Source organism: Galeopterus variegatus, unplaced genomic scaffold, assembly GCF_000696425.1.
Source record: "Galeopterus variegatus unplaced genomic scaffold, G_variegatus-3.0.2 Scaffold16145, whole genome shotgun sequence".
Taxonomy (NCBI): Eukaryota; Metazoa; Chordata; class Mammalia; order Dermoptera; family Cynocephalidae; genus Galeopterus; species Galeopterus variegatus.
In genome coordinates this window covers 4,968-20,320 of record NW_007742256.1, presented here as the reverse complement: position 1 = coordinate 20,320, position 15,353 = coordinate 4,968, and the positions used below count along the sequence as shown (strand labels likewise).

The following is a 15,353-nucleotide window of genomic DNA, read 5'->3' as shown; positions in this document are numbered from 1 at the left end:
ATAAAATAGAGCAACAAATCCCTTTTACAGTTGCCACAAGTCTTAGAAAATGCCTAGGAATGCACCTGTCAAGAGGGAATGTTTGAATAACTGGAAAAACATGCTCGGTCTCTGTAGAAACAACACAGTGGCTACAGGTGATGCTGATTTCAATTTGTGGATAAATATGCTTCATTTACTTTGGCAAAGGCTTGTGCTTTTTGTTCTTCATGGGAAGCAGATAAAGCAAGCCAACAAATAAAATAGAGCAACAAATCCCTTTTACAGTTGCCACAAGTCTTAGAAAATGCCTAGGAATACACCTGTCAAGAGGGAATGTTTGAATAACTGGAAAAACATGCTCCGTCTCTGTAGAAACAACACAGTGGCTACAGGTGATGCTGATTTCAATTTGTGGATAAATATGCTTCATTTACTTTGGCAAAGACTTGTGCTTTTTGTTCTTCATGGGAAGCAGATAAAGCAAGCCAACATTTTTTTCCCATTTTACCAGTGAGGAAACAGATGCTTCAAGTGGTTTTTGTGACACACAGCGTTAGTCTGTCATTCACCAGACAAAAGCCTAGATGCCACTAACACTTGGCTTAATGGCTTTTTCATTCTAGCCCATTTTCTATTTTCTTCAGGCCAGAGTATGTGTATTTCTTTAAAAATTAAACCGTGAATATTTTAATTTGTAATCATACTCTTTCCCACAGGTCATCATTTTGGAGAAAAATAGGGGAAAATGTATTTCCGCTACTTGAATGGCTGTTCATTGTCATTTCCCAATGAATGATCAGCATAAAACTAGAATTGAGTCTGTAGTTATGCTGCTCTTGGGATAATGTCATTAGGTCCCAGTACTTTCAAGTCCCTCCCAAGGCTGAAGGGAGAATCCATTCCTTGCCTCTCCAGCCTCTGGGGGCTGCTGACATCCCCTGACTTATTGTGGCAGCATCACCCCAGTCTTTGCCTCCGTGGTCACAGTGCCTCTTTCTCTTCTGTATGTATCAGATCTAAAGATCCATGTGATTGCATTTAGGGCCCACCCAGATAATCCAAGATCATCTCCCTTAATTTAATCACATCTGCCTACTCTCCCTGAAGAAAGCATACTTTGCAGGCAATCAGAGTTTTGAATACAAGTCATTTGCTAGCTTGTTGACCTTGACCAAGTTCCTTAACCTCTTTGTTTCACTTTCTTCATCTGAACACGGAGTTAATTCATGCTTATCTCAGAGAGGCTTCAAAAGAGTTAAGAGAATTGAAGTTAATTTAAATATACTCCTTGGTTTCTTTTTCCTTTATTTGCATTCAAAGCCTTGTCTGACTCATGTTTGTATTTCCAGAGCCTTGCACTATCCCTGGCACGTAGTGGCTGCCCCATAAATGTTTACTGAGTAATTTTCTGTCCTCTGAAGGGCAATGTGGCATTGCACTGTCATGCACTGAACCCGCAGCTGGAATAGCTTGGTGTTGGCTCATCCAGAAATATCTTGTGTGTGAGAGCTGAATGTCATTAACTTAGCAAATAGAACAGGGAGATACGTGTGAGGCAGAACCCTAGCATGGTGGTTTCTGTGTAAATATGCCAAGTCCAGTGCCTGTGCGATGCAGGAAAAGAACTGTTGTTCCAGAAAGGGAAAAGGTGGGTGGACTGAGTGTCCGGATGTCTACACACACACACACACACACACACACACACACACACACACACACACACACACTCTCTCTCTCTCTCTCTCTCTCTCACTCTCTCCATAAAAGATCGATTGATTTTTTACCTAGTTGGTATTTTGTATTTTGGCTGGGTACTTACAATCAGTGTAAATGTCTGACTTCAGAGTTACAGACCTGATTCACATTCCTATGAAGTTCCCTCCAACTAGATGATGAGCTGCTTGAGAGCTGGAGTTAGTGTTGCAGTGAAGTGTATCTTCTGTGGCTACCTGGTCAGAATTTATGGATGTCGATAATGCATTGAATGCTGTAGCTTGACCCTTACTGACAGCAGAGTAGAGTGTTTCTTTGGGGCATGAACAAATATTAATCCTGCCATGGCTTTGGTCAATGAGTCATTTGACTTACGGAGTTCCTGAGTCACAGGCTGTCCTGAAGATCACCTGCCGACTCCTCAGTGCCTTTGTGTCCCAGGGACGTCCTGCAGTGACCGTGTGTGTGCGTGTACAGGAGCCCAGGAATGTGGGGAGGGCCTGGTCCTCAGAGACCTTACCTGTCCCCTGCCTGGTGACTGTGGAGAGAAGAGGCAGTTTGCAGCACTTGGAAGGGACTGATTGCAGAGCTGCAGAAGGAGGGGTCCAGGGAAGCCCAGGACGAAGGACGAGGGAAAGCCCACAGCCCACATGGGCTTGATGGGGAAGGCTTCACGCGTTCACTCACTGCAGATTGAGAGTCTTTCTGGGCCAGGGTTGGGTACACACAGGAGGATGAAATATAGCCTCTGCCCTTTTCTAACGTGTCTGCTAACAAGGAGCTGCATTAGCAGACAATTATACTACAGCACGTTCTGCTGTACAGCTATGTGCGAGTGCCGTAGGAGAAGGTGGGTGTAAGCTGAGCCCTTACTGCCTGTATTAGTCCGTTTCTGTAGCTTATAACAGAAATACCTGAAACTGAGTAACTTATAAAGAAACAATATTTATTGCTTACAGTTTCAGAGGCTGGGAAGTCCACAGTCCAGGAAACGTATCTGCTGAGGTGACTGCAGCAATGCAGGGTGTCACATGGTGAGAATGGCAGAGCAGAGAGAGACTCACTCACTCCTCAGAAGGTCATGGCCCTCAGAACCATGCCATGACCACCATTATTAATCCATTTGTAGGGCATGGTCCTCACAATGTAACCACTTCTTCAAAGACCCACTTTTCAATACCATAATAGGATTTCCCACCCTCAACAGTCACAGTGGGGATAAAGCTTCTTAATAATGGCCTTCAGGGGACACAGTTCAATCCACTGCACTGCCTAAGCAGAAGGAAAAATTCTCTAGGCTTAGGTTAATCTCACAACTGTATGGGGTACATTGGAGTGCTTTCTTAGCAACTCTTAAATCAACTCTTTTCTATACTGCTTAATCTGTTTAAAAGAATTACTAAGGAAAGAGACACTTGAATTATGATGACTGTAATGTTAATGACAGATCTTAGGCTAACTCTATTTTCATTTTTTCCACAGTGTCAAATCAACAGTGCCTTGACTTCTTTCCATACTGCTTTGGAACTTGCAATAGATCAGAGAGAAATTCAGCATGTCTGCCTGTATGAAATTGGTAAATATGAAATGTCTATCCAGCTTCTTCTTATGAAGTAGTATTAATGCCTTTCTTTGCAATTTTTGATTAATGCCATTTGGTTTGTGTCTTTGCAAAATGCTTGCTGCCTTACGTGGGAGTAAGGACTTCAGTTGTTATCATAGCACATGTGGTGATACTTATCTCTGGTTCTCATTACTTTATAACATTTTGACTTTAGGATAATAGGTGATGTTAAATGAATTGACTAAATCACCATTTGCATGTACCCTATTGGACTGCACATTAGAATTAAAAGCTCTTTGTTCTTTCTCACCAATGTTTACTTGAGAAGGAAAACATGGCATAGGAGAGTCGGGCACATGCACTCCAATCCCAGATCCTCCACCATCTAGCCTGAGACGTTGGGCAGGTTGCCAAGCCTTCTAGGCCACCTGGCTGCCATTGGAGTTACAGGGCCTCTGTTCATAGCAGCTGTGAGGTTTAGATGAAATAACATGGATGAAGCCTCAGGCAGGGTGCCTGGCACACAGAAGGCTGTCCCACCTGGCTGCCATTGGAGTTACAGGGCCTCTGTTCATAGCAGCTGTGAGGTTTAGATGAAACAACATGGATGAAGCCTCAGGCAGGGTGCCTGGCACACAGAAGGCTGTCCACCCACCGTAGCTGCTTCCTTCTCCTCCCTTACTAGAGATACATTTATAAGCAGACTTGGAAGTATTTATTTGCCTAAGATCACCACCCCACCCCCTGCAAAAAAGTTGTTGCTATGTGTCTTTTGCTGACTGCACTAAAACTCTGATCCTGTTAATTAGTAATTTCAAAAATCCTTTTATGTAACAGTGTTTCCATTATGTTGAGAAGAGTAAACAGAACTTTGGGCTTAAACAAAAAAAAAATTTTTTTTTCTTTTGATAAGGGGTTTATACTTTTTAGAGTTGCACTTAGTTAATACTACCAGGTCACATCATCTAGCAACAGAAAAGGAATGAAGAAATTAGAGAAAGGAGAGATGATGAGGTGTTGATGGAAATCAAAAGCAAAACTGGGACTCAAAGAGCTCTCTGCAGAAGGACAGGGAAGAGGAATCGAGAGTGCTCAGGAAACAGTGGACACCTGTCAGTTCAGGACCCAGGACGCCTGCCACTTGCTTCTCCTGCTGTGGACATGATTGTCTTCCTGGATCCTTTTAAAGAAAAGTGCAAACTAAAAGACTGGGAGCTACCCAATAAACACTATTCCATTTTAGGTGCCTGTTGTGGTTTAGGAAGGGGGGGTGAAGTATAATGCAGTGGGAAATGTATTTTTATGTAATCTAAACTCTGCTGTAGCTCTGCTTAGTAGCCATAATATAGAGTGAAATCTGTTTCAAAGAACTTGAATTTAAAAGCCTAGCTTTGGTGGCCTTTTTTGGTGCATTATTTCCAGGTCTATGGCAGTATAGAATGTTAGAGCTGAAGGAAGCTTAGAAATCACCTAATCCAGGCCTTAGGAAGGTTAGCTCAGGCTTCTTACTCAGGGTCAACACTGCCTTACACCTGCATTTTGTGTTTAATTTAAATCTTATCCTGCTATCTATGAAGGAAGCTTAGAAATCACCTAATCCAGGCCTTAGGAAGGTTAGCTCAGGCTTCTTACTCCGGGTCAACACTGCCTTACACCTGCATTTTGTGTTTAATTTAAATCTTATCCTGCTATCTATTATAGGATGAAAACAATTAACCCAAATTTTCGTTCTAAAATATGTCAACATTGTATCATATGCCATTGAATTTGGCACTGAATTTTCTGAAGTAAGAATTTCCTCCCCATCTCCCCTAGTTTAAATGGTAGGTTCAAGATCCCATAATTACTTAGTAGAGGCAATATTACGTAAAGGCAAGAGCATTGGACTTTGATCCACAATCCATCCCTCTTATTAGCTCTGTGGCCTTGATCAAGCCACAAAACCTTTTGATGCCTGAGATTTTCTCCTTAGTGAAATGAGGACACTATCAGCCACCTTTGCAAGGTTGTGGCAAGGATTAGAGAGGATTACATCAAGTGCCTAACACAGTGCTTGGCACACACCAGGAACTCAGTTGATGGGAGGAACTGTGATTAATCACAGGAACAGTATTTCCATCATTTTAGCTGCTGTTGTTCATTACCAGGATGCCAGTCTAACAGTGTTTTGATCCAGAAAAGATAGGAATCTTTCTCAGCTCCATTACCAGTGTGCAGAGGGAGGGTGGGCAGGTGCTTCATGTCTGACTGCTTGCTCTCTACTTCTCCCAAAGGTTTGGCAGTTAGTAGTGATCATTAACCGTCATCAGATGAGTGCTTAAGACTTTTTGAGGTAGTCACTATGTATATAACCTAATGGTGTTGCTTCTGCTATTTCTTTTTCTATGTCTGTGCCTGCTCTTGCAGGAGTACTGTGCTTGGGTTAATCTCCCACCTGTATGAGACAAATTGGAGTGTCTTCCTAGAAGTCTTTATGTCTTTCTCTTCTATGCTGCTTCATCAGCTGTGAAATCCAAAGTGCCTTGTCCTACTCAAACTTTACACTGAAAGTATTTAAGGGAAAAAAATAATTTCTTAGCTTTTCTTGTTACGGTTTTTAAGTGTTTTGTAGAACATTCACAGGGAAAGCTGTATCAGAGATTCGTAGCAGGATATAGAATTCGTAGCAGGATATAGACCTGACTACTTTAGGGTCATATGCTAAAAATATTTTTTTCATAGGTTGGTGCAGCATGATAGAGCTCAATTTCAGGGATGCATATGATTCCTTTGAGAGGCTAAAAAACGAGTCCAGGTGGTCCCAGTGCTATTATGCCTACTTGACTGCAGGTGAGTAGACCGTGGTTTCCACAGTGTGCCTTTCTCTGTCGTGAGTTCACTCACATGCAGGTGGCAGATGGGAGAATGATGGCTGGAGGAAGCAGAAGTTGTGTACTTCCACAATTTTTTCCAAATTGTTAGTGTTTTGTGCAACCAAGTAGATAGCACAGTGAGTACTGTGTTCATGAACCCAGCTGGACGTGGAGAAATTCAGTACTATACCCAGTGCTCCTCGCCTCGTGGTCCACCTCTGGGTTTATGCTCCATCTTGGAAATGTTTATTGTGAGGTTCTCCCAGTTTTTGTACGTTTCGCCATAAACAATCCCAACTTGCCCTTATCCCCTTCCTTTATTTGCTATATTTTCTATTTATTATGAATTTAAAGAAATTTTAAGAATTTAACATGTCTTTCATTGTGTTAATATTTTTGTTTGATTGGTGCCCTGGTCAAGGCACATAGGTTTTGAGTAGCGCACTCCAACCGTGCTTTACCTTTTAACCCTGTTGTATTTGCAGTGTGATATTACAGAATGTGAGGTATTTCAACTCTGCATGTCATCACAGCAGAAGCACCCATAGTTTCTGTTTCAAATGAGTGTTTCTTGGTTTCTTTGCCCTTGTATGAAGAGATAGTTGAAGATGTGTCACCACCTGGTGGACAGAAGGGTGTCTGTCCTGGCAATATGTACAGTGCCATGTGGTTTAGGACTGTAGAGGTGTGGAATTAAAGAAACCCAAGTGGATGTACAGTTTTTGCCTTTGAGCAACTTTACAAAAACCCTTTCTGGTTTATGAAATGACAAATTCTTCTTCTGGAGCCACATAGGTGACTCTTTTACTTAAAATTCAAGACTAATCCAAACATTATTTTAAATATTTCCTTATTCTTCTGAATGTTTGGATTTAACAAAACATCTTCCCTTTTTATTCCATCCCCTAACAAATCTATTTAAAATAAGATGGAACTGACCAAAAATGGCCAATATGTCTATTCTGGGTATCTTAAAATTCCTATAAAATTGCATCTATCCATTAGCAATCAATGCATACCCCCTGGTAACCATACCCCTTACTGCAGCCCCCCTAGGGCATCCATTTTCTTATGGCTCTGTGTCTGGCATTTAAATAAGCTTATTTTCAATACACTGGTTAGTATACTGTGTCTTACACTTAAAGGGATATTTTATAGAATTTGCAGGCATCTCAGAGGAAAGTAGCAGCTATTTATTGAGTGGCCTCAATGTGCCCAGCATGTTGAAGAGTGAGTGAACCCAGACTGCGTAGCCCAGAAAAGAGAGGCCTGCACATAGTATACTGTGTCTTACACTTAAAGGGATATTTTATAGAATTTGCAGGCATCTCAGAGGAAGTAGCAGCTATTTATTGAGTGGCCTCAATGTGCCCAGCACGTTGAAGAGTGAGTGAACCCAGACTGCGTAGCCCAGAAAAGAGAGGCCTGCACAACCCCCAACAGTCTTTAGGTATAATTGGGTCACACAGTCGATGGCAGGTGGCTGTTTCTTTTTTAATCTCTGTGGACATTAGAAATAAATGTACACATATATTTGTACACATTATTTTGTACACATATACCTATACAGAGGGCCACTTATTCCCCAAATATTTGGAAATCCCTCGACTATGCTAGTTTTAGATGATAAACATGAAAGCTAATATCCATCTCTGCAAGGGATTTTGTGGAGAGGATAAGGTGGACGTGAAGAGCCTCGCTATGAAGAGCGCACAGAAAGGGAGAGCGCACCCTGTCAAGCCATCAGGGACAGCGTCTTTCTTGCAGGAGCTGCCGTACAGGCTGGCCGTGAAGGACGGGGACACATTAATAGTCAGAGCTGGAGAGGATGGGCATGGAGGGGGACACTGCCCCTGGGGTCTGAGTTCCTTGTAATATTGTATTTTTCATTGTGGTAAAATATATCTAACATAAAATTTAACATTTTAACCATTTATAAGTGTACATACAGTTCAGGCATTAAGTACATTTGCATTGTTGTGAATCACCATCCACCTCCAGAACTTTTCCATTGTCCCCAGCTCAAACTCTATACTCACTGGATGCCTCATTTCCCCTCCCGCCAGCCCCTGGTTACCACTGTTCTCCTTTCTGTGTCCATGAATTTGAATATTCTACATACCTCATATAAGTGGAATATATTTTTCTTTTTGTGACTGACTTATTTCATTTAGCATAATGTCTTCAAGGTCGATGCATGTTGTAGCATGTGTCAGACTCTCTTCCTTTTTATGGCTGAATAATATTCCATTGTTTGTATGTATCAGGTTTTGTTTATTCATTCATCCTTCACCGGACATTTGGATTATTTCCACCTTTTGGCTACTGTGTATAATGCTTACTATGAATATTAGTGTACAAATATCTATTCAAATCCTTGTTTTCAGTTCCTTTGGGTGTATACAAGAAGTGCAATTGCTAGATCATATACTTGTACTATTCTTGAAAGCTTTTCTGCAAATTTGAAGTTATGTTAAAATTACAAGTTACCAAAAAGATCAGAATATGACTTATGGAATAGCGTAAACTTAGTCTTAATGGAAGAGCCAGGCATCCTAAGTTCTGTCTAGGCCTCATATCTTAGGATAAACTGAAGACTCTCATACTTTTAAACATCTACATCTTTTAAAACAGCTGTCTATAATTTTACCACAAGAGACATAGGCGGTGTTTATTCTTCACAGTCTGAGCTATTGATGTTGTAGACCTTTAGGGGTGGTTCAGATACTGATACCATTACTGTTTATTACTCTCTCTCTCTCTTCTCTGTAATTATGTGACTCTATAAGAATATTCTCAATGGTCGGGAGAAATTATTCCTTTTCACTGGTTTGCTGTGCAGCCTTAGGCAACACTTCACTTTCCCTCTGCACCCCTGATCCATAAAATGGTGGGGTTGGTCACCCAAGACAGTCACTGAGCTCCCCTCTGCTTTGGAAGTGTTCTAGCTGCAATGGAGGGGAGGTCATTTTGCACTGGTGCAGACCTCTACATTTGGAGCGGGGATGTTCGTGTACCTGGGAATGGGGTTGTCTTTTCCTTTGAATATTCTGCCCAATCCCTCTTCTTACTCCTGGCAGGAATCTTCTGCCTTTCCCATCACTGCAGCATCTCAGCTTCCTCCAAGACTTGCTGCTTCTGCCACTATGGCCCTGCTGGCAGTTGCCTATCCTCTGACAAGCCGTGCCCTGTGCTCTGCTTGAACAAAACCACAAATGCGGGTATTGGACCACCTAGCACTCAAGTAAGGAAGGGGGACCTAGCAAATAATTTTAGTGCTTTCCAGCTGGAGAGTGAAAACATGTGCTAAGACAGTATCTAACAAATAATGAATATAAAAGGATTCAAGGCCATAGGAGTTGTGAGGAAGATGACCAAGAGGAGTGGCAAAGTTTCATTCAGGAGGTGGGGCTGAAGCTGGGTGCAAAGTCTGGAGGAGAACGAAGATGAAGCCGCAAAAGGACTGTGACTAAGTCATTGCATGGGACGCAGGGTGAGATGAAGGTGCTATACAGAGTATCGAAATCCTACCATCCTTCGGGCTCAGCTCGACTTCTCCTAGCTCCCCAAAGCTTCTGATCACTCCAAAGAGAAATGATCCCTTCTCTTTCTGAGCTTTTCTAAAAGTGCTTGGGTTCTCCTACCTTAACCTCTCCTATCACTGTACACATTGTAGCTATGGGACCGTATGTGTGAGATCTCCCCTGCTGAAATTCACATTTCTCCAGGGTGTAAGCTTGTGCATTTCTTCTTCACCTTCTTGCTGGTGGCTTGTAGGTGGTAAGTGGCCAATGAACATGTGCAGGACTGATTCATGACTTTCTTTCCAGGATGGCAATATCCTCCTTCCACCATGAAGACATCATCTCCTTGGGGCTCCCCACATTCTTCCTAGATTCCTTTTTATTCTACTTTCTGAGAATGTGGACCCCACCTAGGTTGTACGCTGTGACAATAGCTGGAGGTTTTGTAATGTGCAAAACTATCTCCCCAACAAGAGGACAAAGATGATGGTTGTCCCCATGTCCCCCCAATGCTCTGGGAACACAAGCACCTGGGAAGTAGTGGAATCAGTGAAGTGATGATCAGCAGGGTGGTACCGTCCTCTGTGTAAAAGTCTTTAAACATATTTGCTCACATTTTTTCCTGGGTAACATTTTTCAGTATTATCCACCTAGTGGCATTTTCTCTCTAGTACTTAAGAAATACACTTACGGTTTCTTACAGTTTGTCAGGGAGCCACTGGTGACGTGGATGAGGCACAGATTGTCTTTAAAGAAGTTCAGAAACTCTTCAAAAGGAAAAACAATCAGATTGAACAGTTCTCAGTGAAAAAGGTATGTTGGAGCCTGTTGATCTGGTGTTTTATTTATGGTGGGCATTTGTAACCAAGACTACCTTGGACAAGTTTTCGGAACTCATATTCAAAGCTAGCAACTTACTTGCCATATAAAATACAATTCACCACTGTGGAGAGAATTCACTTCATGCTCATACTTCTGCTCTGAATAGAAAGTACTTGTTTGTTGCAAATAATGAAAGTAGATTTTTTTCTAAAGAGTAGAGACATTACAAACCCTGCAGAGGATAATGAGCATAACTGCAGAGGGAAAGTATCTGTCTAAAGATTTAGGTAGTTTTAGAAGAATGCAGATTGGCAGAGCATAATGAGAGATGCAGACTGTCTGCTCAGGATAGTGAACCTGTCACATTTTGAGTAATAAAAAGCAAAAGTGTGCATCAAATTTGGCAGGACTATAGAAAGGCCCAGGACTATAGGGACAGTATGCCAAATTATTCTGCACTTTTGAGAATAAAACTTTGCTGAATGACCTTGAGTTACGTGACATCTTGTTGTATCTTGAATTTTCCGTGATTTTAGTTTCATAAATTTTTATTGAGTGAGCATTTAATGAGTTTGTTTGTGTATATATTAAGCTTAATGTGGAATGCAACCGAGAGCACTGGAACTAAGTAGAAACTTAAGTCAATAGAACCATAACTAAAAGGCGTCTAGTCTTATAACCTCCATATAAATCCATTGAGTTATTGTCACCAGGCTTTATAAATTCCATTGATTTAAACTCACATGAACCTATTTGTGTCCCCAAGTGTTGAGAATATACTCTGGATGTTGATAGTAGGTTGAATTGAATGATGAAAGAAAGGCATAGCTAGCAATATTTTAAAAACTGGAAAGGAAAAATGTTTTAAATATAGACAGATTTTCATTTTTAGCTTTGAAGGAGAGGGCTGTTCACGTTGACTATGCACTGTGCACTTCTAATTGTCTCCGAGGTTTATTTTTATATTTGAATTTGGTTTTGAAAAATGGAACCTAATCGTCCTAACTCCTTGCAGGCAGAGAGATTTCGGAAACAAACCCCAACCAAAGCGCTCTGTGTGCTCGCGTCCATTGAAGTGTTATACTTATGGAAAGCCCTCCCCAACTGTTCCTTCCCCAACCTGCAGAGGATGAGTCAAGGTAAGGAAAAAAACAAAATCAAAAATGTACACGTTGGCTTGTTTTGTCAGTGCTGCTGTCTTCAGTTTCTCGTTAGTATTATCTGATTCAGAGAGTGCAGTCTGTCCTTCTTGGATAAAGGGTGAGTGATGTGGAAAATCCTGTTGCTTAGGGAGTAGGAGGCACTGGTACACATGGACATGCTTGCTTGTTAGGGGTACACGGTGATGCTCTTGGGGTAATTATTAATTAGTAGTTAATATTATTAACTAATATCATTAGTTGTGTAGCCATGGGGGTTGCTGGAAGCATACATTTTTTTCCCAGCGAAAGCACTTTGTTTCATTTAGGTGAGAGTCACATGCAAAAAACAACAGATAATGAAAAGTACAGTTCAATGAGTTTTGACAAGTATATGCACCCTGGCATCCGCCGGCAACATCAGTATAGAGATCACTCCTCATATTTCCCTTGTGCCCCTTCCCAGTCAGTCTCCACCCCAAGGCAAGCATTGTTCTGATTTCTATGTCCATAGATTACTTTTGCCTTTCCTTGGATAACACATAAGTGGAATCGTGCAGTATGTGCTTTTTTGTGCATGGCTTCGTTTGTTCAGCACAGTGTCTGTGAGATTTATCCACATTGTATCTTGTATCAGTAGTTTGCTTCTCTTGCTTGCTGAGTCAAGTTCTATCGTATGGCTCTACCTATACCACAATTCAGTTATTCATCCTCCTGTTGATGGACATTGGGTTTGTTGTAGCTGTCATGACTAAAGCTGCTACAAACCTAAGTGTACAACGTAAGTTTACAAGTCTTTTGTATAGACATACAAGCTCACTTCTCTTGGGTAAATACCCAGGAGTATAATTAGAAGCCAACATTTTTAATTCATGTATTAGAAAAACTGTAGAGCCATAGGCTATGATAATATAACCTTGATAAAGTCATTTTTATTATAGTTGTAGGAAAAGTTCACAGGGAGAATAAATCTTCATATAAAATAGGGCTTTGTTGGTTATTAAAGAAATAACCTAGGGCCAGCCTGGTGGCGCACTGGATGGTGCGCCGCTTGGGAAGCGCGGCGGCGCTCCCGCCCGAGGGTTCGGATCCCACATATAGACCAGTTCCCGCTCACTGGCTGAGCGAGGCGTGGGAGCGGCGCCGAGGGTTGCGATCCCGTTGCCGGTCCCCGGTCCGGTGCGGGGGCAACACTGAGGGTTGCGATCCGTTGCCGGACACGGAAAAAGACAAAAAGACAAAAAAAAAAAAAAGAAATAACCTAATGTTTCTTCTAAAGGTTTAATGGTAGACGTTGGAATAACACTTTGTAGTCTAGCACGTGATTTGCTCCACAATGCAACCTGGAGAAGGAGGAAAGGCAAACAGTATTGTCATACCCATTTTATCACAAGGAAACAAACACAAAACAGTTAAGTGAGTTTCCTGGCTCCTGTAGGAGCCAATGTTCATGCTGCTGGTCTGAGGACATGTTGGGAAGTAGAGCTTTAAGCTGTTCCACACACAGCTTCATCTCCCTGAGAATGTGAAGATATTTAAACTATGCAACTAGAAGTACAATATAAGATGAAATTGCTGTGTTGAAATAAAGACACGTACATCCAAAAAGATGTTTCCATAGAAAGTAATTGTTTTTGGAAACATATTACTATTCACTTCTATGCAAGTTCTCTCCAAAAGAGATTTAGTATTAACATTTTGGACTTATTCCAGAAATAATTTGTAAGCTACTGTAGAAAATTTGTCAGATTTTTCTATGGTCACACTTGTTTTTGACCAGATGTGGCATTATCCTCAATTGAGTCACATATTTTTATCATCAGACTTTCCTGCAGATGCCAGATACTTTTTGCCTATTTCTTTTAAAAAAAAAAAATCTCGGGCTGGCCCAGTGGCGCACTCGGTTGAGTGCAGCGCTTGGGAGCGCAGCGGCGCTCCCGCCTAGGGTTCGGATCCCATATAGAGACCGGTCCACTCACTGGCTGAGCACGGTGCGGGCACAACACCGAGGGTTGCAATCCTGTTACCAGTCATGAAAAAAGACAAAAAGGAAAAAAAAATCTGCTCTTAAAGTTTAAAACTTTGCCAAAGTTGATTCCAGAGAAAGGAATGAAACTCCATGAGAAGTTTTGCTCAGTGACTCTGTAATTGGAGTAGGTGTGTAACCCTCCCAGGGGACAACTTGAAAGAAAACAAGATTTTCTTGGATGCATTAAATTCTGCTGTGTTTATTTAAAAAGTACATGCATAATTTAAAACCTATCCCTTGTTGTTGAAGCAAGTATAGAATATCTACCAATGTCTGACTCAAAGGAACAATGAAGGATCTTAAGTATTTTTTTAATGTACAAGTGCAGGATCATTATGTATTTTAGAAATAATTAAAACATAAATGCAAATATGAGATAGGTAATAATTGGCAAGCACAAGAACAGCTTTCACAATTAGATATTCTCTGAACCCCTTCCAGGTATCGAAATAAACAAACAAAAAAAATATGTGTTCATGGAGAGGGAAGCAGTTTCTGGCGTGAACATGAGATCATTTTTTAATATCTTTGTTACAAGTTAACCCCATTCTGAGATTTATTAATTAGATTATATCATTCCCAGTGTGAAGGTAGAATGATCCAAATTGGTCCAACTATATAGAGTATGGTGCAGATCTTTGTACAGAAATAGTTACATTCCAGAAAAAACTGGTGGTGGGCAATATGGATCGTAAGCATTTATTAAACTTTACATCATGCCCTCATAGTTTTGTGTGTTCAGCTTGTCTCCCTTTATCAGCTGAGCTGGTTAAATTGCCACATCATTGTCTCGTGGTTTCATTCATAGCCCAACTCCCTCACTCGCCTTCTCCAATGCATTCTTCCTCTGCGTATATAACATGCTTCTTTGTACTCTCAGCACAGCAGGCAGAGTGATCCTATTAAATAGATCGTGTGTGTCATTCATCTTCTCAGAACCCCAAGAGTCTCTCATCTCATTCAGAGTAAAAGTCCCGTCCATTCAGTAGCTGGCAGTGCCTGCCGTCTGTGACCTCTGGCACTGTGTCCTCACCACCCTGGCTCCCCAGGTTCCAGCCACTCTCCTTCCTGCTGTTGAGCGTACCTGGCGTACACTGGCCTCAGTGCCTTTGCACCTGCTCTCCTCTCTGACTGCAAGCGTTCTTTCCCTAAACATCCACGTGCCTCCTTCTCTCATTTCCTTCAGGTCTCTACCCAGTGTTTCCTCTTTAGTGAGGCTGAGCTGCACACACATTTGCTGGCTCAATTTTTTCCCTTAGCCCTTGTACTTACTTAACAAATACCTTTTACTTATTTGTCTTTCGTATTGTCCATCTCCCTCACAAAAGGTAAGCTTCTTGAGGGCAGGAATTTTTTTTTTTTTTTTTGGCATACACTTTATTTTTAGGATCACTGTGTTTTTATTTTTTAAGTAATTCACAAACTTGCAGAAACATTCAAACCGTTCAAAGGGGTGTTAGAGAAAAATATAAAGGTCCTTTCCGCCCCGGGCACTCAGTCTCCTCCCAAAAGACAACCACATGTCACGGTTTTTAGAGTGACCTTCAGGAGATGTTCTACGAATTTATATAGATAAGTGTGTATCTGGGTACGTGTGAGTGTGTGTGTGTGTGTGTGTACACACATGTAATTACGCACATAAGAACATTCTCTACCTACTTTTCTGCCCTGTGCTTTTTTCATTTAACAAGGTTTTTTGAGATCATCTAATATCAGCACATAGATCTA

At 41.4% G+C, this 15,353-nt stretch overlaps 1 protein-coding gene across 1 annotated transcript in view; it reads left to right on the top strand.

The window, feature by feature from the left end:
• The first annotated feature begins 2,052 nt into the window (after nt 1-2,052).
• The window catches only part of LOC103582412 (tetratricopeptide repeat protein 39C-like), a 16,999-nt gene continuing 3,698 nt past the window's right edge, over nt 2,053-15,353 (top strand). Inside the window, exons 1-5 of the mRNA XM_008564014.1 lie at nt 2,053-2,184; nt 3,178-3,271; nt 5,981-6,088; nt 10,339-10,448; nt 11,473-11,596. Coding sequence (XP_008562236.1) covers nt 2,053-2,184; nt 3,178-3,271; nt 5,981-6,088; nt 10,339-10,448; nt 11,473-11,596 — 568 coding nt within the window. The remainder of the gene's footprint in view (nt 2,185-3,177; nt 3,272-5,980; nt 6,089-10,338; nt 10,449-11,472; nt 11,597-15,353) is intronic.